At 37.2% G+C, this 23,676-nt stretch overlaps 2 protein-coding genes across 5 annotated transcripts in view; one reads left to right on the top strand and one right to left on the bottom strand.

The window, feature by feature from the left end:
• Positions 1 to 3,017, top strand: part of raver2 (ribonucleoprotein, PTB-binding 2) — a 79,571-nt gene extending 76,554 nt beyond the window's left edge. For both annotated transcript variants that reach the window (XM_065239876.2, XM_065239871.2), the window contains exon 15: positions 1,358 to 3,017. In XM_065239876.2, coding sequence (XP_065095948.1) covers positions 1,358 to 1,495 — 138 coding nt within the window. In that variant the 3' untranslated portion in view covers positions 1,496 to 3,017. The remainder of the gene's footprint in view (positions 1 to 1,357) is intronic.
• Positions 3,018 to 5,484: 2,467 nt separating this feature from the next.
• Positions 5,485 to 23,676, bottom strand: part of jak1 (Janus kinase 1) — a 41,963-nt gene continuing 23,771 nt past the window's right edge. For all 3 annotated transcript variants that reach the window (XM_065239893.2, XM_065239887.2, XM_073815152.1), the window contains exons 12-24: positions 22,775 to 22,924; positions 21,663 to 21,750; positions 20,246 to 20,373; positions 19,948 to 20,083; positions 15,048 to 15,199; positions 14,799 to 14,949; positions 14,245 to 14,333; positions 13,964 to 14,156; positions 13,759 to 13,883; positions 12,560 to 12,732; positions 12,256 to 12,373; positions 9,201 to 9,311; positions 5,485 to 8,273 (exon numbers count right to left, since the gene is read on the bottom strand). In XM_065239893.2, the coding sequence (XP_065095965.1) occupies positions 8,172 to 8,273; positions 9,201 to 9,311; positions 12,256 to 12,373; positions 12,560 to 12,732; positions 13,759 to 13,883; positions 13,964 to 14,156; positions 14,245 to 14,333; positions 14,799 to 14,949; positions 15,048 to 15,199; positions 19,948 to 20,083; positions 20,246 to 20,373; positions 21,663 to 21,750; positions 22,775 to 22,924 (1,716 nt within the window). In that variant the 3' untranslated portion in view covers positions 5,485 to 8,171. The remainder of the gene's footprint in view (positions 8,274 to 9,200; positions 9,312 to 12,255; positions 12,374 to 12,559; positions 12,733 to 13,758; positions 13,884 to 13,963; positions 14,157 to 14,244; positions 14,334 to 14,798; positions 14,950 to 15,047; positions 15,200 to 19,947; positions 20,084 to 20,245; positions 20,374 to 21,662; positions 21,751 to 22,774; positions 22,925 to 23,676) is intronic.

Below are 23,676 nucleotides of genomic sequence, written 5' to 3'. Positions count from 1 at the left end.
GGCTCGACAGCTTATAAAAACTTATTTCTGGGTTCTTTGGCTTGTTAGCTGTACATATTGTCACACAGCAGCTTTTAGGCATTATTCTGTTTTTTGTTATAAGCCAGAAATGACAAGGAGGCAGCCTCTCGCAATACAAAGTCAATGGAGACGGTTGGATTGTTTTCCCCCCGGTGGGCGTGGTTTTCAAGTTATGACGCGCTGCGCTCTGTCTATATGGCGGCCTAAGACTTTTGCACAGTACTGTATTTCATGCAGCTGTGTACTTCCAAGAATTTGTAAATCCAGAGAAATTCCAATTTTAAAAAGCTAGTCCCTTGTCATTGTCACCTATCAATGACGTAATACCCGTGCTATCATCCTCTGTCTTCCCTTGTGAATTTCTAGATCTCTGGATGGCAAAAATGACATCTCCCATCATTTCCCTCTCCTTATAGCATCACAAAGCTCCATCTTCATTATTGTTTTGAAAATGCGATCTCTGGTGGTGAAGGTCACATATCATGCCTTTAATATGACTTGCACAACTAACATTAACGTTATTCATGCTGTGTAGTCCCACTTTAGTTCCCCAAAAATCTCTAATAGCTTTTTTATGTTTCTTACCCGTCATGGTTAGTTTGCCCACTGGGTGCTTACAAAAATATATTTTCATAATTTAAAATAACTCGATGCACATAAGAAAACGTTCAAATTGGCTGTGAGAAATATTGTTTAAGGACCAAGGATGCTGACCAGTAACATGTAGAAACAAAATCAGGTTCACCGACCGGGCAAGCATATTTCACATTAATAAAGGCAAAGCTGAATTTTACTTTTTTATCTAAAGTGACTTACAGTGAATTTAATCTACACATTTTATTAGTATGTGCGGAATCAAACCCCATAACCTTTGCACTGCCAACACAATGCTAAGCTACACTTTAAATGACATTTTTCTTTATACGTTAAAGTCGTATCCTGACACAAATGGCCTGTTTGTTGAAAAGGCAAAGCACTGCAATTCTTTTCATCAGATTTCACTTTAAGACAGACACATTGAAAGACAAACATCTCTAACTGCTGTTCACTCGAAGACAGACCCATCCAGAGATAAACACCTCTACATGCCGCTTCACAGATTTAACAATAGATGCTTTATGATCATAGCGCGCGAGTCTGAGGAAATTCTTAGACGCGTGTGCGTGGGTTGCGCGCAAGCGTCAGTCATTAACTTTATAGCGCACAAAAAACCCATCAGTCATTTACTGTAAGTCACAAAAACTAAAAAGTACAGCGAATAGATTTCACTTTTCAAGTACAAAATGTCAGTGAACTACTGCTCGAAATAGTCTCTCTCTCTCTCTCTCTCCATCAGAGTCAAGCCCGAGGGCAGAAGCGAGAATACCCCACACTGCCAACACAGGAAGTGACATCAGAGGGACCGTATGTAGGCCAGCACTCGCAGGGTCTCGGGGGCCAGTACGCAGATTACTTCAAAAAGAAGAGGATCTAACACACGCACGCACACATATCTCCGTGTTACTGTTGTCATGTCTTGGCCTTAACTCGCCTATAGCTGATATTTATAATTTGATTGTATATTTAGATTTTTGAACGTTATGGTCAGGGTTTGTTTTTATCACTGACCATGTCCCATATGATATAACAGACCCCCGTACTCCCCTGTGTGCAAGTTTTACTGTAAATGGTTAAGGGCTGATAAAGATAGAGCTACACTCAGAGAATAACATTCATTCAATTTTTTCTCAACCCGGGTAGGCCGATGTATATTGTATATTCTGCGAAATGAGTGTATTTTTTACAGTGTACAGAATGACGAAAACCTTAATATTACGTATTGCTTAACGTGTAATATTTTCATTGAGGATTTGGGAAGCGCATATAGTTGCGTACGATTAACCGTTTGTGTGCGTCCTAAAACAAATGTTTCTGTACATACTGCTGTATCTGTTGGAAAGATCAGCCATTCTGAATACTTCAGGAGCCTTAAAACACAGACATGGCTTAGGCAATAACCTCGATTTACACTGGAGAGACTAAAAAATAGACTTACCTCTGATGAGGAAGGATCGACCGCCCCATAATATACTTTAAGCGCTATATGCTGCCAGATTTCTTTTGGAAGAGTAATAATACAGTTATAGTAGTAATAATCAGCTGTTGAAAGAGGTCCGAGTGGTAATGTATGGGCCTTATATGTACAGTAATGCCAGTGCTCTGTAATTCTGGGGTTTCATCTCTTTATAATCTTTAATGGAGTCTTAAAAGTGAACGTTTTAATGGGTATCTTTGTTGTCCAGTTAAAATATATATATATATGGCTTGTTTAAAGGATGTACTACAACTGCTTAAAGACATGTTCTCAGAGATTGGCTTGTTTGATCTCGTACTATAAGCATCAAAACAATTGCCAAATCTATAAAGGTATACGCTTTAAATAGGTGAGACAGATCTGCCAAAAAAAATAAAAAATAGATTCAAAAAGGCACTGGAAAACAAGATATTTATTAAGCATTGGATTTTTGCTTTATTATGAGTGTGCTTTATTGGTTTGTGGTTGGATGCAGTCTGCCAGTAGATTGCTGTTGGCTTTGTTACTGCATAGCACGTACAGACCTGGCACGTTCATGTGTTCGATTAAGGCAGAGTGCCTTTGTTTTTCTACTCTTTTAAAGCAATCATCTTGTTTGTGCGCTCTCTAAAAGCCATTCTTTTACCTCTACAACAGCCTGACAATAGATTCGAGGAGCCTGCGTTATTGTGTCCTAGTTATCGACTACTATAAAGACAATCCCTGTATCTCAAAACCTAAACACAGAGGCCTTTTTGAGGGAATACTAACGATAAGAATAAACAAAAGCCGGCTTTTGGTTTGAGATTTGTTCGTTTCCAAAATGAAGACATTACAGGGATTATTTAAAAGGAAAACCTCACAGTTTTTCAATATTTTACTATGTTCTTACCTCAACTTCGATGAATTAATACATCCTTATTTTTTTAATGCGTGCACTTAATCTTTGTACAGCGCGTCGTGAATGTGTTAGCATTTAGCCTAGCCCCATTCATTCCTTAGGATCCAAACAGAGATGAATTTAGAAGCCACCAAACACTTCCATGTTTTCCCTATTTAAAGACTGTTCTACGAGTAGTTACATGAGTAAGTATGGTGGCATGATAAAAAAATGAGAACTATATTGTATGGCGGAAAAGCACTTAGTTTGCAGCACTTCGACCTCGGGCGCATTAATGTATTGCATTTTTTATTGTTTTATTTTATCGTGCCACCATACTTGTGTAACTACTCATGTAACCGTCTTTAAATAGGGAAAAGTGTTTGGTGGCTTCTAAATTCATCCCTGTTTGGATCCTAAGGAATGAATGGGGCTAGGCTAAATGCTAACACATTCACGACGCGCCGCACAAAGATTAAGTGCACGCGTTGAATAAAGATAGGTATGTATTGATTGTCTAAGCTGAGGTAAGAACATAGTAAAATATTGAAACACGGTGGTGTTTTCCTTTAAGCACATTTAAGTACTTCTGGTCAGCTTAATACTGTACAAGACTGCTTAATGCATCTTCCCTATCTTGTAATAAATCACTAAAGTTCTTTAAATCTACACTTTTAGAAAAAAAGTACAAAAGTTGTCACTGGGACGGTACCTTTCCAGACACGTGACGACTCCGGGTCAGATCTGTACTGGATCCGCAACATAGCTGCAGACTTTGCCACGGATCAGGCTTAGAGTCGTCAAAAAAAAAGTCCTAATATGTACCATTTTGGTACAAATGAGGTATCACTTAGGGATGGCTGACGCGAAACAGTCGTTCCGAAGCTTTGCGAGATCCCGAAGCGCAGATGTGTCGAAACACTGATCCGAAGCGTGATTCAAAACACCCATGTCACGTGACTATGACCAAACGAAGCCTCGAAGTGTTTCATTAAATGTTTCATCAGGTGTGGTCTGCCGAATCAGCGTTTGATTGGCACGGTCGGGAACAGACAACACAATCGCACATCTGTATAAAAGTGAAATAAACGCATATTGACCTTGTGGGTTTTTGTGAGAGGAGTTTTTCAAAGGCTGGAGAAATTATCTGTAAAAAAGAAGTAGGCTAAGTCCTTCCACACACAGCAGATGTGACATGGTGGCTTGATATATTTTATTAATTTTTTATTGTTTATGTGGTATTTATCTCTATTCTATTTATTTATTAAATAGACCAGCTTATAGGTATTGACAAAGATGAGCCTAAAAGCTCATGTAGTTGTCAAACAGATGTTAAAACAACAACAAAAAATATGTAACTTAATTGTGACGACGGTAATAACAATGCGTTTCCCGGGGTTCGATCCAAAGGGCTTTTGCATAAGAGTCTAGGACACTATCCACTCTCCTACCTGATCACTTATATCAATTACACAACATGTGGGATACAATTTGTCAGTGCTCGTCTAAAACCTTGTCAAGGCTGCTCTATGGCAATACGTGCAAATGACCACTAGGTGTCACTGTGGAGGCGGTTTCGATCCATGTTTCGAAGCCTCGACACAATTGATTCAACTGTTTCAGTGTTTCACGAAGCCTCGCTCTGCCCATCACTAGTATCACTATGCACCTTTTAGATACAAAAGTATACTTTTTAGTACCACTACAGTGACAACCTTTGCACCTTTTTCTGAGAATGTACAACAGCTCCAAATGGAGGCAAGTGTGTCCCGTGTTTACTAAATGAAATCTGGAAATTGTTTCCATAGAAAGGTGAAGGGTTAAAATTGTGCCTACTTGATTTTATGACCCTAGGTATGATACTAAAAAATGTATTGATACTCCCTTGTGTTGTTAAAGGGATAGTTCACCCAAAAAAATTGTTACAATGCTGCATACATTTCTTTGTTCTGATGAACACAAATGAAGATGTTTTGAGGAATGTTTGAAACCAAGTCCCATTCACTTTTTCCTACTATGGGGCTCACAAACATTCCTCAATGTATCTTCATTTGTGTTTATCAGAAATGTATGCAGGTTTGTAACCACATGAGAGTAAAACATTTTTTTGGGGGGTGAACTATCCCTTTAACACATCGTTCCATTAACACATTGCAATATTACAACGTTCCATCTTTGAATGTTATATACGTTTATGTATACGCTTGTATAATCTTAATGCTTTGCAATACTGAAGTGTTTCTTGATGTAGAAGGCACAGTCACCCGTTCAAACGTGCAGGGGTATTAACACTATCGTGCTTTGTACACATATTGCAGCCTGATTTTAGTTTACAAGGTTGTAGTTTCTTTTATCACCTTGAATTTTTGCTATATTTTATATCCAAACTGTTGATATATTGCTTTACTGTGAATAAGCTATTTTTAGGAATTTAGCATGCAAATAATTCTGCAATACAAACGTTCTTTTTTTCCAGTAGATGTGTCAGCGCTCAATGCTTTGTTTTGAATATTTAAGAACAACAAAAAAAGATTATTAACTGTATTTATTTTGTGTATTTATGTACATTTTCCCAGTTGGATACTATTTTGTTGTTATTCTTTTTTTTGTAGTAAAACCGGTTTGGGGTTTCATTTTGAGCTGATGGATTTGTTTTGCATTCCACATTAAAGAACAGGAGAATAAAGCCTGTTATTAAGTTTCATCCTTTGTTTCTCGTGTTTCAATTCTTAACTCATCATACACCACTATGAAGAAGTGGATTCGAAACAGCACCTACACCTGCAGAAAAATGGTCCAAAAATGGTCCCTAACTGCGAGTTTTGGTGATTCTCGCTAAATTATACTTATGAGGTGTCATGAAACATTTTGATTAAAAAAGTAAATGCAAAGTAAGAGTATCAAAATAAGAAGCATACAGTTACAAACATCTCTTCATGTACTATTTTGCACGTGATTTCAAATGACATCATACACTGAAAAAAACTATTCATTTAATTTACAAAAGTTTTTTGTTTTGTTTTTCTATTTTTCTTTGTTGGTTGTTTAAAAGTAGCTTAAATAAATTGGTTGCAAACACTTACCTTAAATTTTTTTAAAGTAAATTGAATGAATATTTTTTTTCAGTGTACAAACCAATTTTGTTGTATTTTTTCACATTTAAGTGGAACATTTTCATTACAGCAACGTGTCCATGACTGAATTTTGGTTCTTTGACAGGAAAATATTTATATTTAAAAAATCTACAAAATAAAAGCTTCAGTACATGTTATACTATAAACATTTACAGTACAGTAAAGAAACATGTGGTATTTGGTGATCATTGGTAAATGTAGAGACAATAATAAGAGATATAAATGTGTCTAAGACCCACTTTCTCATCCTCCGCAACAATTTTCAATCATTGTTTAAGCCCTCAACTAACATTTTCAAAAAAAAAAAAAAAAAAAACATGTTGGAAGGGACATAATTGACTGTGACACTCAAGATGTCTACCAGGTAAGCAGTTCTTATTTTTTCTCTCCAGATAAAAGTTGAAATTTTGTTTGTCATAGTGCCTAGACAACATTTTATTTCTCATTACCGAAACATGAGTTTGTAAATGCATATATTTAATGTAATATCATGTTGCAGTAATGATAATTTTTGATAATGATAATCTAAAAAATGTAAATAATTCTATAGGAAATATTGTTTAAATCCTCTAAAAATAATGGTTATAGTAAATTCCGACCTTAATCTTATATGTGCAAAAAAAAAAAAAATCTGATGCTGGACACCTTTTAAGTCTGGATTTCGTGAGAATCACCCCTTTGCACCTTGAGAGTACATATAAGTGATATCAATGAGTTCATATTAATACCCATGTCTGTACCTAAATGATACATATTGGGACCTTAAAAAAAAAAAAAAAAAAAGGGGGTACAGCTAGGGAGCATTTTGGACCAATCTTTGTGTCGAGATGAATATTTTCTCTTTCACAAGCAGTGTATGAGGATTTACTATATAAGATATGATATTCATGTCTTTGTAATAAAGCCTTCTATCAGATAAATGAATAACAGTTAAGTGCTTTACAACGATATCCTAATTTCAATCTCCCCAACCTAATCTTCCTTTCATTTCACACACAATTTCCTTATCAAATCACATTCATTTATCTTGCATTTAATTCCACTTTGATAAAAAACAGAACAGATAAAATACTAAGATATTTTATAGCAGTAAATGGTTAATTCGGTTTGTGAAAGTTAGCGAATCCCACAATACGACATTTCTTGGGAGATATTTCATAAGCTCTACTGTCCCCTAGTGCATATTGTAGGCATTTCATTAAAGCAACGCTTTCCACATATCAATATAATATTCTTCCACATGCAGCTCTCCAATCGTTTGCATGGCAGATGTGAGGCTCAGGGAGAAATGACAGAATGTGGCAATATAGTGGCGTACACTATTTCGTTTAAGTTCTCCAGTAATACGGCACTCTGAAATTTTCCAACATTCCAACCTCGCTGCACCAAGGAGGACAGCTGTCTGCTCCGAGCTGGACAGATCCAACGAAGACGCATTCTGTTTCTCACACACACACACATATATATATAAACACACATACAGTCTTTGAACGTCCGACATACTTTGCACGTCCATAGTCTCGCAAGAAGGGGTGTGATCCACTCAAACACACCCGTGTGTAAATCAACATTCAGATACGTTCCTCGTCCTTCAAACAATCTTCTTTTAACTTCAACAGGTTTCGGTTCTCAGAGATGGACTCTGTCATTGCACATTCCTTACTGGGGGGCTTCTGTACAGCACGTGCTGTAATGCATCGTTGAAAATGACGGGTCATTCATACATGTAGGCACAATGAGAAGCAGAAGGGCTGAGTGTCACTCGAATCAACAGCGGGACAGGAAGCAATAGAAGGTTCTTCCTTCTTTCTCCACCCGGATTTGAAAAAACAAGCCAATCAAGTGACTGGCGGCTGCACATCTTGCATATTCTGACAGCGTCTTGCCATAGCTTGAGTGGTTGTCTTTTGTTATTTTTAAAGGCCTGCAGTTTATCTATGAGGTCATAATGTATTTGATAAAAAGGGAATATATATTCAAAAGAGTGCTACACGGCACAATTATACGTCTTTTAGACATATTTTTTCAGGGGGGGGGGGTCGTCTCCTAGAGGTGCGGTCTGAGTCCCATTATATTTCCGTAGTTACTGACTGTCAATCATTTGCTGAAAGGCGGCAATCAGCCCTTTGAAATCAATCCTTTTTTCAGGTGTCGCCTCCCAGCATCTCCTCATCAGATTGTACAACTGTCAAAACAAAGAGAGGACGATTTAATTACACAACCTCTATTAAATTAAGAATCTTATATGGATGCAGGTATAATTTAATGCATAATGCATGACATCCACAACAGGTGATGCGCTTATTACACGGCTACTTGTCACATAAGAAAAAAAACGGACATGAATATGAATTTGAAACATTTTATTGGCATATTTGTTTTAAATTAAAAATTTTATCCTTCCGCGAAACTTTGCACAGATGCACAAAATGATCGAAATACCTTATTAAGATCCTCTACTTCATACTTGTCTGTCTCCATTTTTTCTCTTTTAGCCAGTCTTTGAGAAGTTTTAATGCCCATTCTGTATTTTTTGTGTGTTGGCTTCGTAGCTGTCATGCTCTATTTTGTCAAGTTCAGTCTCAGTAAGCTCTCTGTCTTGTCGTGGTTGTCCAGTGTTTGTCACAAGATGGCGCCAAACAGTAATCTTTATTGATCTTTATTGGCGCGGAGCGATTTTACTCGTACAAGTAGTACCGGCTATGCGTTATTACTTTGGAGCGGTTATTATTTGAAAAGAACGAACCTGCAAATGTCTCAACTGACCAATCAGAATCAAGCATTCCAGAGAGCCATGTAATAAAAGCATTTAAAGCGAACAGTTTAGCACGTGTGCTTTTAAAAGTCTAGAATTTTAAAGATATTATCCTACACTACACAGGGAATAATATAGATTATTTTCCCAGAAAACTTTTTGCATAAAATAGATTCAAGCTCTTTCAATGACCTGTATCTATGTATATTTTCAAAAACTTCCCACATCCCCCAGATTCACAAACTTTCAAGAATTTCAAGGACATGTGGGAACCCAGAGTATACTATTACTATAAAATCTATGACATAAATTAAACATCTTCAAATTTTGTTTTGTTAACATCAAGCTGTGCATTACCCTCTCAGAGCAGCCATCTGGTTTAGGAAGCCTCTTTCCATCCTCCAAGACTTTGACCAATCGGGTGACGGTCATCTGACCATGTGTCGGACCGATCATCTTGAGGAATACCTATAGTTTGGGGGTGGAGCAGAGTAGGGTCAGTTGACTGATGATCTATATGCATTTACCAAGCAACCACTTTTCACGGGCTGAGAGGATTTTTAATTACTAGTACTGCATTGAATGCAAGTTTATTTTTAGAGCACTTTTCAGAATTGTGACCCAGTCTGTGAAAACCCAGCTAGTGTCACTTTTTGTGATTTACACAAAATCATCCTACATAATGGAAAGAACATTCTGTGAAAATATAACCTTGATAGCTTTAATATTGACTAAGTAAGGCCATAAAAAAGATTGAAATTAAAGTGAAATCAATGATGAAATGAAACTTTGATGAGACTTTAGCCTGGATTTACAGACACGGCCACAGTTTTGCATAGTTGCAAAGCAGCTTTTCAGTAAATACAGTATATATTAGTAAAAACAGCAGAGACATGAACAAAAAAATGAAAAAATATGAAATTATAGTTATTACTGCATTTTTTCACCAAAATATGTGCATCTACAATACTAACAGCCAGAATTATATAATTATATAATAATATATATATTTATAGTGCAATTTAAGTAAGTATCATGTGTATCAAATCTTCCAAAGGTGTATAATGCAATAAACAATCTGTGCTTGTGTCTGTTAGGCTATATTTATAGTTACTGCATATGTTAATCCGACGAATCCCTCAAACGCACATTAACTCTTTACCCGCCATTGACGAGTTTTTTGTCAATTAAAGCAACACCAAAGAGTTTTTTTTACCTTCAAATAACGCTTCCAAAACAGTTTCAGTCGTTCATCCACTCTAAACAGGGTGAACAGCACTTTCACATTCGCTTTGCAGCCCTCTATCGGCCAAAACCGCACTAAAGAAGTTTCCAAACGTCGGGTAGTGGTCCTGTAGTCCGAGTGAATACTACAAAAACTTGCTTTACGGCAGACCTACAATCCAATCAGAGCCAGCTATGCCTCAGTATTTATGACAGTGGGTACTGGACAATTACGCTTCTAACCTGTAGGGGGAGCAAAGAGCCAAAACTCTTTGGTGTTGCTTTAAGAGAAAACGCTTCCCTGCCAAGGGGAGTTTTTACAGCAATCCATATTTCCACTATTATCCACTAGGTGACACTCTTACCCAACTTATTAAACAATGAAGCATCCACTGATCACAAAACAATAAAAACTCCATGTATGTTTTGATGATCGCTCTGAATCTGATCACTAACAAAAGTCCTTACAAAAATGCAATTATCTCAGCTTTTTGCTCAAAATTTGGTATTTTTGAAGAAACTTACCCATGTTTGAGAGGTGATAAAAGAGAACAAATGAAAATAGGATGACACTTTATGTTTGTTTGTCTTTCATTTGATATATAGTATGTTTACACATTAAAAAATAACCTTTTCTAGAAAGCATTAAACTTTTGTGAAAATCAAAAAATGCTGGCGTTGACTGGGAACTTAAAAAAAAACACGCTGGCAGGGAAAGAGTTAAAGTACAAATGTTTTCTTCCAAACGTGGCAAAAATAAGACGTTCGGTCACAGCCTTTGGGTTATACATCTGCCACTCTGGGCACAGACTGGCACCATCTGCCTCACTTCAATAGAGAGTCAACTACCAGAGTTGCTAGCACCAGTTACACAATGGCGTCTTTCAAATGAACACTGTCTTTCTGAAATGGCTTGCTAACAAACTGACTTGCTTACAAAACTGTATGTTGCTTATAATCAAACAATTCCAAATGCAATCAAGAGGAAATATGTAAGGATACCATCTAATATAAGTCCTGGAAGTACATTTTGAGGTGTTACCTTGAGGAGATTATATTGCGTGGCGATTTTTTTAAGTGGATAAAAATGAGAACTATATATTGTATGGTGAAAGAGCACTTAGTTTGCAGCACTTCAACCTCTGGCGCATTAATATTGACAGACGTTTGAGGGACAGTAGTCAGGAGCAGTGTTGGGAAAAGTTACTTTTAAAAGTAATGCATTACAATATTAAGTTACTCCCAAAAAAGTAATTAATTGCGTTACTTAGTTATTTTTCATGGAAAGTAATGATTATGTTACTTTTAAGTTACTTTTTCTTACTTGGCTGAGGCTTGATCTCTTTCAGGCCTTGCAGGTGCTTTTTATGTTCGCAATGTCAAGCTCTGGCCTGCTATTTCCGTTTCGGACTTAAACTGTTCCCGCTCAGTGCTCAAATATTAATGTGTACATTTATAAAGTAATGGGTTAATTTACTCATAACTTCGGAAAAGTAATATTATTACGTAATGCACGTTACTTGTAATGCATTACCCCCAACACTGGTCAGGAGTGATGGTGTTACTGTGCACCGAGGTCGAAGTGCTACAAACTAAGTGCTCTTCCGCCATACAATATAGTTCTAATTTTTTATCGGCTTTAAAAAAAAATCGCCACGTTTTATTTTGTGCCAGCATATTTACTCGTTTAACTACTCATGTAACAGTCTTTAAATATGGAAAACATGGAAGTGTTTGGTGGCTTCTAAATTCATCCCTGTTTAGATCCTAAGGAATGAATGGGGCTAGGCTAAATGCTAACACATTCACGACGCGCTGTTCAAAGATTAAGTGCACGCATTAAAAAAAGATAGGGATGTATTAATTTGTCTTAGTTGAGATAGAAACATAGTAAAATATTGAAAACGGCAGTGTTTCCTTTAAGATACAAACTAGGGATTTGCGTATCTAACCTGTAGATTTTTAACCGACAACAAGTATTTTGACCGTAATTTTTTCAAGCTATTTTTTAAAACATTGCTGCATAATGTACTACACATTAGTCAAAATTGCCTTGTTTGAAAGAGAAACAAAAAACAAGTTAACATGCTAATCTTTACGGTTAATGAGGGTTTCTATTCTTAGGGATGTCATTGCTGATATACTGAATAAACTGAAAGATGAGGTGGTCATCAAACAGGCCACTTACAGACATAGGGCTGCATGAGGTGTCACAGTATGTGAGAAGCTCATACATGGTCACTCCAAAAGACCAGACATCAGATGCCCGGTAGAATTTGCAGTGGATCAGGCACTCAGGAGCATACCTGGGAAAAAGAGGGAGCGAGTCTTTAGAGAATGGATTTCCCAGCAACAGTAAAGAGCATTTAATAACTTGTAATTCAATCGCTTTGAGGGTACACATCACATCAGTGGCACTCATTTGTTATTGGATTTCAGGGAGATCTACTTCATCACTACTCAGTGAGGCACATTTCATCACGGAGGCTTACCAGAACACTGGACTGTCCAGATCATCTTTCACCGTGTAGTAACCCTCATTGTTCTTAATGCTTTTGGTCAGACCGAAGTCTCCAATCTTGACTGTAGTCGCGTTCTCCACCAGAACATTTCGTGCTGCCAGGTCTCTGTGGATGTAGTTCCGAGAGCCCAGGTAGTCCATTCCCTGGAGGAGAGGTCGGAAAACATCAAAGGTGAGATGGTGTTGCATTGCGATATACATTTAATAATACAATATTCTGACTTATGGCGCTTTTCCATTGCATAGTACCCCACGGTTTGGTTTGGGTCAGCTCACCTCACTTTGACTTGGTTAGCTTTTCCATCAATTTTAGTAACACTTCGGAGTGGGAGGGAGTGTCGTTATATTTGCGCTGCCTACTGCTGTGACATCATACAAGTGAGAGCGTCGTTGTACATTCCCATACATTCATTTATTTCTCAGTCTGCCACAAAATTAAACTTGACCACCACAGATGTTTGCACATCACGTTTATCGCAACCTCTGTCTCACATGACAGTTTCTGCACAAACACCTGTGGCGTAGGTCAATGCGCTCTGCTGAGCCTCATTTAATTTGCATTTAAGCATATATGCGTACATATACACAACTGGAAGTCTGGAAAAAAATAGGTATGGTGTTCCTGATTCTCAACCTGTGGATGTTTTTCATCGCTAAAAGGGAGTTTGGGAACTTATAGCAGAGCACAGTTGACAACCTGTTTACTCGAGACAGCGCAAGCAAGCACGAAGGTAGAGGAAACTTTTTATAGTATAGCGATGACACTGTAGATCACTGATTGGTGTGAGAGAATCATCACTACCAGTGTTTTTGCATCATGTTTTGGTATCAGTTCGGGTCGCTTGAAACCTACGTACTGCACCCAGTGGAAAAGTCCCCAAAAGCAAGCTGACCCAACCCAAACCGTGGGGTACTATGCAATGAAAAAGCGCCATTAGAAACAGTTTTAACTGATAAAATTATTGAGTACAGGGATAGCATTTAGGGAAATCTATATGAAAAAGATTTAAACCTTAACTATGAAGTAGTAATAACAGTGACCTCTTAACCTAACCAAAACCTCTTTAGGATGAAATGAGACCAACATTACCCCAACACTATAAGCAATGGTCTATAAGCAAATACACATGAAGAGTCAAATTTTGTGTTGATATTCATATCAGCCGTTACCTGGCAAATCTGCACAGCATAGTTGAGGAGGGTTTTCTGGTCAATGTTTGCTTTGTTTCTGGGAAGATATTCCTTCAGACTGCCAGCCGGCAAAAACTCCATGATGAGCTTAATAGATCTGCCACCTTAAAAAAAAAATAATAATTTAGGTCACCAAAAACCATGGCTGTCGTATATTATTATGAACTTAACAATAGTGATTTACCCTCTTCATTGCAAATGCCCTTGTATTTGACAATGTTCTCATGGTAAAGTTCCCTCAGGATGTGAATTTCGCACCACAGGTTACTGCTCTGCTCTTCTCGGCTTTCTGGTTTGAGAGACTTCACGGCGACTAGCTCTCCAGTCCGATCGCCCCGAGGATCATACCGGCACAACTCCACCTTCCCGAAATGACCCTGACAACACAAACAAATGTTTTTCAGTCCAACCAGAAGATTGGCAGTGAAACAATGTACACAGCAGCCCAGATGAGTTCACGCATACCTCTCCGAGGTCTCTGATCTTCTTGAGGAATCTCTTCTCAAACACAGTAGGGTCCACCTCGAGCGTGGGAACTGGCTGAATGGAGGGGTCTGGAGAAAAAGACAATAATTGCATTAATGAACCACATCCTGACATGATAAAGATCTCTGAGAATGCGAAGTCCCTTTTAACTTCACTTACATTATAAAAGGAACTTGTATGTAAAAATGGGACATTTAGAAATCATTCAAAAACATATATATGGCTGCAATAAAATGTGCCAGCTTAAGAAAATAGAAAACAACTTATCAGCAATGTTCTGTAATTGGAAAATGCAATTAAACAAAATTTAAGTTTAAAGAAAGAGGGAAATGGTCATATGAAACTAACTTATTGGGGGGGGGGGGTTGCGATCATGTTCCTCAATGTCCGTCTATGACTTTATTGACAAAACTAAAATGCTACTCCAGATTTCTTTTGCTACTAGATGATGGCAGTTCTTCGTATTTCCACAAAGGGGCAGTATTGAAAGCAATAAACATACACAGGGCCCAATCTGGACTATTAAGGCTTACTTTGTTTTTCCACCATGTCGATGTCTCTGACGATGGCTCTGAAGAAGGGTCTTTGGCGGGGGTCATAGGTCATACAGTGGGTCATGAGCTTGGCCAGTTCCTCACAGTCAGGAGTGGCCAGCTGACACCGGGCTGCGTAAAACCTCTCCTTCTGCACAGAGGCAAAGAGCAATACATACTTTTTGTTATTAGTAACAAGTGCATAATAAAAAATAAAAAATACAGAGTCTCAAGTGTGTGCGTTGATACCTCTGTGAGCTTCTTGTCTTTTAGAGGCACCTCTCCGTTGTAACAAATCTCCCATAGAGTTGTGCCAAAGCCCCACTTATCCGCTGCTACACTTAGATTAGATGTGTCCTGTATACACTCAGGAGCAATCCAAGGAATCCTGTCCACACACTCTGAGGACACAAACACAAAGTGCATTCATGGTCATAAAGGCTGGTTTAGCCAAGAATTTTGATTGTTTCATAATTTTTTCAAACTCCAAGTTGTTTTGAATCTGTGACTCTTTATGTGGAACACAAAATGAGAACTTAAAAAAAAAAATACAGAAGACCTTGAAGAAAACTGGCTCTTTATCCACACAATGAAAGTGAAAGTTGAAAGGCATCATGTTTAAAGATCTTTGCGTCTCACAAAAAGAAGAACGCTCTTACCCTCATCTAAACATCTAGACTTTTCTTTCAAGTATTACAAAATGAGAAATTTTACAGAATACATCCCCTGCTCTTTTATCCATGCAGTATACGGTAAGTAAGTGGTAGCTGAGGCTATGTTTACACCGACAATGTTGTAGTAAAATACAGAATTTACATGCATATACATGACAATGTTGTCAAATGATTTGCATTTACACATATCCATGAAAATTTCTTAAAGCGCAGTATTAGGTGCCAGGCTAGTAGTTGGCAATGTAAGAAAAAGCACCCAAGAGTTGAAACTCAACAGAGGTTTCCATTGCAACAACATCGCCCAGCAGCAGGCCTATGCTGTAAAGTCCAAAAGCTTCTTGCTGTCACTATGGGATTATCAGCTGCTTTGTTAAAATAATTAATGTACATTAAAGCTGAAATCCAACCGGAATGTTGGCATTGACAACACAGAATAACGTACAGTCACTACAAACATTAGATTTATACTGTTATGGAATCCATTCAGCCGTTTTCCGGGTCTGGCGGTAGCACTTTTAGCATAGCTTAGCACAATCCATTGAATCTGATTAGACCATTAGCATCGCGCTCAAAAATAACCAAAGAGTTATGATATTAGGTAGTGCCCGAAAATAGTCCCCTGCTATTAAAGTAACCAAAGGGACTATTTCGGGTGCTGCGTAATATCATTGCGCCTGCTGCAGCCATGGTACGGCAGCAAAGTCCTTGATTATTACGCCAGAATGAGGGTATAGTTCCTAGACATATCGGCCTAGAAAATCACAACTTTTAATTTTCCATCGGTCTTAGTACACGATGTAACTACAGAAGAGTCAAGTTTTAAAAATCTCGAAACTCTTTGGTTATTTTTAGCGCGATGCTAACGGTCTAATCAGATTAAATGGATTGTGCTAAGCTATGCTAAAAGTGGTACCGCCAGACCCGGAGATCGGCTTAATGGATTCCAAAACGGTAAAAATCTAGTGTTTAACTCTAGGGGAGCTGGAAAAAGAGCCTATTTTCAAAAAAAGTGGAGTGCCGCTTTAAATTCAAGTATTAGCATCATAAACACTAAACGAGTATACATTAATAAAAAAAAATTGAATGTTGAACAGTTAATATATAACACTGTTTGAAAATGTTTTAGCAGTATTATCTTATATTATATCAGTTAAAGCAAAAGCCACTGTAAAAACACGAATAATATCGCCTTCCATAATGAATGTGATACTGCCTTGCTTGTAAGTGAACTACGGCTTTTTGTATAGTAAATGCCGCTTCATCTGAAAGCAAGTGATGCTGATGTACTACTAATCACAGAACATGCTTTACTGACGAGATGCACATGAGAATCATAGGCGATTTATCACCCACCCCTACCTCCAACCTTTCTGGTGGGTCACGTGACTGAAAACTATCGATTACCGGTCAAAACACAAACATATCCCTTAATACGAATATCATTCTCTACTAAAATGTTTTTTAACCACACTAGGAGTCTTCATTAGCTCATCTGAAACCAATACCATAGAAAACGCTTTATTGCAATGGCTCCCCAAATGGGGGCTGTAGCCCCCTGGGGGTCCGCGAGATGGTGCCAGGGGAGCCGCAGTTTTATGACATTTTATAAAATACATACATTATTCATAATTTTTGTGTAACAAAAAATGTGGAAAAATAAGACTAACTAACATCACTACATTGTATAATTTATTTTGTTTTAATTCAAATGTAAGTTTTAGAATGTTTCATGTCATAAATTTTCTTTGGGGGGCCACGAAGCGATGCACCGTACACAAGGGGGGGGCGCACGCCAAAAAAAGTTTGAAAACCAATGCTTTATTGAAAAAATTATACTCATTTATTTATAACTATTTCGACTACTATATTTTCATTTAAGCACAACACACAGTAGATTTAATATTGCTACATTCTTTTCAGTAGAAATGATCCCTTAAAAACGTTAACACGTTCTTGTGCTTTGTGTCTTTAATCCCTCTAAAGGGCCTCCCTTTCATTCCAGTATGTCATTTACACCAACCCAAAAAACATACAACCAGTCTTTCCTGTAACAGTTATAGTGCACAGCAAACAAAAGCTTTTCTGGTCTCAGAAGTACTTCTGGTAGTCAGGCTGGATCTCCGCCAGCAAAATTCCCATCAGTTATAGTATCTTTCCGAGCAGTCACTTTTCACAGTCCACTAGATCCCCCGCTATCAGATGCACAGCACTGTCACAGACTCAATTACACGACTAGACACACGAAACACTGCTTTTTCTTTTTCAAACGTAACACTTTACCTGGGTCACTTTTTTAATACCCTTAGATTATAATAAGGCATTTGTCATCTTAAAATCTCTCATTTTGATGGGATGGTAATGTACAGTTGGAGACTGTTAGCTAAAATGACAATATAATGATTACAGGGTGTTACTAAGATGGCCAAAAATGCTTGCATGCAAGTTTATAGCATGTTGAGGCATTTGATATTCCATGAATACATTGTTAGAAAATTCTAACCGTCGTGGATATTTTATTGGTTACAGGACGCCAAAAAAATAGTTTTTGTACCACTACCCCAAGGGTCAAAATGGCCGATATTCATATCCTATGGAATTATGACCTAAAATAGCATTTTTAAAATTGCTTCCATCAATAATAATAAAAAGAAATTATTTTCAAAAATCTCTAGATTAACCTTCATTAGGTCACATGACATCAATTGTCATATTTACAAGTCAAAGCAAGCACAGATAAAACCTGGCCTGTGGTCCTTTCAGGTACATTTTGTGTAGGCAAATTATAAAAACACAGATATTATTCATATGCTATACATCAAACGTCATCTGTTTAGGTTCTTTAATTATTTAACTAATAAGATAACTATTTTTTAAGAAATAACTAATATATTACATATTTTTAACACCTTTTATGCATTTGTGTAGGTTTTTTGGTTCATGCATTCTAGGGTTAAAAGGCAACCCTGATGCATATATGAGCGTTTGTAGAAAAAGTGTTAGCACTTTATTTTACAGTACGTGTACTTACCTTGTACATATATGGTTAATATGTTGTACTTACAGACAAATGTGTGGTTCTTACTTTTGAGTATCTACATAATAATTAAAGGGTATCATTACTGTATTTACCAGTGGTACGTACTTGGTAGTTACTATGTAATTCTAGGTAAGTACTGCGATACATTACGTAGGTATAACTTGCCTGTAAGTACTAAATACTTATATTGTACATTCATTTGTAAATACCGTAGTGTTTCTTGTTAGTTACAGTACATCTACACTATAAGTATGTATCTGCTATTACCTAGTACTTACCTAATGTTACATAACTACCAAATATGGTCCACTGGAAAGTTCAGTAACGATACGCTTTATTTACCATGTAGATACTCAAAAGTAAGTACCACTCATTTGTCTGTAAGTACAACATATTTATCATACATGTACAAGGTAAGTACACATACTGTAAAATAGTTTTTTATAGCGTTAATAAAGTGAATTTAATGTTGGTATTTAGGTCTGTAGCATTATTAAGCAGGTAATGTATTGTTTTGAAGGTTAACAATATGAAACGTTATGTATACGTGTACCTAAAAGTCCATTTTATGGCATATTTACTGAATATTTATTTTTCTTAAAATGTTCAGGTCTGAAAGTTTAAAAAAGTGCACTTAAATATTATTTATATCTTTATATTTTGAGAATATCCACACCAGTTCAAAACTATCTATTTGCCCTATTAAAAACATAATGCATAAAAAAAGAGTTGTCAAAAATCATAGACTTTTAAAAAGATGGACGACGCCTGTTCGCTCTCTTCCATTGGTGAAAAGTGAAGCCTCCAGTGTCCCGATATGGCGCTGACATCTTGGGTCATGAGTTTGCGCAGTAGCGTTTTCGGGACCAGTCATGCGCAGTAGTGAGCAGGAAGTGAAGACGCGAAATCAAGACCCCGAACTCGATCTCGCAGAATGCGCATATCACACGATATCACAGCTGTCAATCATGACGTGACCCCTCCGTTTTTTGGATCATTAAATAACTAACTAAACACAAACCTATTTTAAAAACAAACACTTGAATTTACATCAGCGTGATAAAAACTACAGTAAATGACAGAAACCAGCTTCGGAAAAAAGATAATTGAAGTGTAATAAAAAAATTTGTTGGTCTCAAGTCCCATTGAATAAAATGGGGAGGCGGGGTTTATGACCTATACTGGGACCAGTCACTGGGGGGCGATCGAGACGTTTTGGCTTCACTTTTCAGGGCTTGTGCGGCACGCTTGGTCAAAATGGTCATCTTTAAATAGTGCAAATAGATAGTCTTGATCTGGTCTGGATACTCAAAATATTAAAATTGGGAGGAAGTTATAGATCGAGGGTCATGATTGTGTGTTATAAAGAGTGTTAGACTAGTTTATAACATGTTTTAGCTCTGTAGCTTTAATAAAGTGGTCATAATGAATCTCTCACCCTCTCTGCTCAGCACAGTAATGGGTATGCCAGGGTCGCTCAGTTTAATAAAGGGACCCCCCTCTCCATCCAGACCATCTCGAGCCACTAGAATGTTCTTACTGCATACGTATCCATGAACCAGTTTCTTATCCTCCTGCAGAATGCACACAGCAGCCAAACAACAACGTTAAGCCATTTGTAATGCAATAATTACCGCTTATTTGCATAGATCAGAATAGCATGTTTGCTTATTGACATCATTACAAAAGTTTGCATGCAGCTCTGTTCGCACGTCATGTTTTGTGTTTGTTTTTACCAGATAGCTGAGGGCACTGGCCAACTGTTTGGCAACTTGAAATTTCCATGCGGTGGTGAGAGGCGTGGTCTGTATGCGCATAAACATATCCAGAGGACCATACTGAACAAACTCCTCCACCATGATATCTATAATAAGAGAAAGACATGTAAATAAGCACAGTTATAAAATCACCTTTCTCAGACAGACAAACACAGTTTGTCCTCAATTATGCAAATTCTTTTGTCCAAAGTGGCAGACGGACCCATTGCATGGTTGTCCCTCTGGCATGTTGTGGATCAGTAACAGCGGTTTGCAAATAGATTATTTACCTAGAGGTTTTGATCGATCAAAAGTAGCTCTGTGGACCCTCGCAAACATTGTCTGCACATGTAACATAATTGTGCAAATCTTCCTGTAGGTCACCCATGTTTCACTTAAATGTTTTATCATTTATCAGTAAACATTTAGGCATGTTACAGTAAATATTAGTTAAATACAATTATTATTTTGTAAACATAACTCTGCCAATGTTACAGAAAGAAAGAGGTCAGGTTTAAAACAAAGACATCTAGAAACCAGGGTTTCCAGTTTAAGGCAAATTTCCTGATTTTTCCCTGACTTTCATTGACTTAAAAGCTAAATTTCCATGACTTATGTCCGGTATGCTCGGAGCCTTGATAATGAAGTGTACACAGTAGGCATGGGCTGGTTACCAGTTTCAAGGTATACAGAGGTTTTAAAGAGTCAAGGTTTCAAAACCACTAAAATGTTCTGTGATACTGTTTTCAAGGTAAAAGCTGTGTTTACACAAATTAGTTAAATAATTTAGTCCTGTAATTTATTTGATGTTTACATTTAATATTTATTTATTATTAATATTAATACATTTTAATTTGATAATTTTTTATAATTTCTATAATTTTTTGAAATAATATTATAATTTAAGGCCTTATTTTTGCCTGGCATAAATGTTGCTTTAAAATAAAATGTATTGTGTCCAGTTATAAAGTTGTTGTTTGTATATGCAGACATTTGAAAATAACACATTTTAGTGTTGCAACGTCAATACTGCAACACTGTGAAATCGTGGTATTTTCGCTTAAGGTATCATAATGCCAAAATCTACACAGTGAGTTTATAAAAATTTAGCTTACATGCATGAAATGAATACACAGTGGCAATAAACAGCTGGTGGTCAGCAGAAGCTTGTTGGACCCGGAATTGGTGTTCCTTACGTCACAACAAGTTAACAAGCGGATTATATTTTGATAATTGGAAACTACAATTTCAACTTGGACAATAAAATGTTAAATTCAATGACTTGTCAATGTGTGGGAAATACTTTTTAAATTCCATGACATTCCAGAAATTCCATGACCCGTGGGAACCCTGAGAAACACAGACACTCCCAAAAGACAAACTGTAAGCAACTTACTCTCTTGGTGGTGAACACACACTCCATAAAGCAGGGCAATGTGTTTATGAGAGATCTGTCGCATCATGCTGGCTGTCTCAAAGAAGGCCTGAGAAAATAAACACAAAGACTTTTAACATCAAAAGACAAAAAAATATATAGATTGAAGGAGCATAGAGAGAATTAAAAAAAAAAAAAAAATCACACTCCTTAATTTTAACCGTTCATTATATTGAAACATTCGGTAACATTCTGTGAAAATATAACCTTGCATATCTTTGGTATTGACTGGGTAAACCATGTCAAATATTGAAATAATGTGAAATCAATGACTAATTTCAAGTCCAACCACTTTGTAAAAGTGAATTTTGCATAATATGTGCCCTTTAATATCCATTCCACAGAATTCTGCACTTTCTGAAATAGTAATACGTTAACCATTTCACATTTATCTATAGCTACATTTACATGGACACCTTTTGCCTCAATCGGAATGAAATCATTCTGAGTGATAAATACTATCATAGCGTTTACATGAACACTTAATGTGATCGGATTGATGTGCTGTGAAATTAATAAACGATAAGCACACAGAACTTTGTGCTACGCTGATTATTAAGCAGCAGCAAAACACCCATTCACGTGTGCCCAAAATGCGTGTTTGTGGATCATAGCCTGATCGGACAATGCTGTCCCGTATCACTTTACAGGAAGGATTGGAAGGAGATTAGTAAAATTTAAGAATGACAAAACAGTCACATTATGTGACTTCCTTCAACATCACAAGCTCGCATTCTTTACATCATAGCGCCAATTCTACGTCAATGCACATGATCATATGCTCCACACTCCAGTCCAGTAGGTGGCGGAAATGCCTGGGTTTGCTAACCACCATTAAGAAAAGAAAAGAAGAAGCACGGTCCCAGTTATCAGTCCTATCAAGTGTTTACATGTTCTTTTGAGCGGATTACAAAAGTTATAAACCACCCCTTTCAAACCGATTTGGCTCTTTTATTTCCAATTTGAGGTGTTTACATGGAGCATTTCCATTCCGATTGAACATTTAAACTGATTACAATTGTCCATGTAAACGCAGCTTATGTTTTCTGTGTATTCCAAGACGTGCATCTTACCAAAGAGATGTCTCTGTGTCCTGAGCCCAGGACTTTCAACACCACCTTCATCTCCTGTGAATATCCTCCCATCTCATCATCATCCTCACTCTTCAGCTTCAGAACACCTGCATAGATGTTGGTTCGCGTACCCCGACCCAAATGCTCACCCTGAACAACATGACATGCAAGCAACTTTATTTATATAGCACATTCTTTAAACAACAGACGTTGTCCCAAAGTGCTTTACAAAATAATAAAATTAAAATCATACAACACAACAAAAATACTTTATTCAAAAGCTAAAGAAAATAGATGAGTTTTTAAATAAGACTTAAAAGTTGTAACGGATGGAGCTGACCTCACATGGAATGGGAGACTATTCCAGAGTTTTGGACCTACCACGGAAAAAGCACGATCTCCTTTTGATTTTAAATTACAACGAGGTACCTTTAAAAGTAGTTGATCGGAAGACCTAAGAGCTCTAAAAGGAGAATAGGGAACTATAAGGTCACTAATATTCTGGGGGGCAAGCCCTGACAATGCCTTGTAACAGGTAATGTGATTAAAGTGACACTTCACCAATTTGCATTAAGCTTTGTATAGTTAGAACCCCAGTCATGTTTTTGATTGGTCATGCATCATTTCCTCAGTTGCCGCTGAGACAGGAGACAAAAATACAGATTTCAGTGTTGCACTTCCTTCTTTCAATGATGTAAAAATCATAATTTTGCATCATTGAAAGAAGGAAGTCAAATATCTTTGTTGAGGGGGTGAGACTACAAACACCCCTTTTCTCGGTCAAATAGGCACCAAATTCTAAACGTATGTTAAATTTCGATTACAAATATGACACACTTTCAATAAAAATTAATGTTTTTACGGGTGAAATGCTCCTTTAAGACAGTAACCGGTGACACTTC

The sequence above is a fragment of the Paramisgurnus dabryanus genome, chromosome 7, assembly GCF_030506205.2.
Source record: "Paramisgurnus dabryanus chromosome 7, PD_genome_1.1, whole genome shotgun sequence".
NCBI classification, from domain to species: Eukaryota; Metazoa; Chordata; class Actinopteri; order Cypriniformes; family Cobitidae; genus Paramisgurnus; species Paramisgurnus dabryanus.
This window is presented reverse-complemented; position numbering and strand designations above follow the sequence as displayed.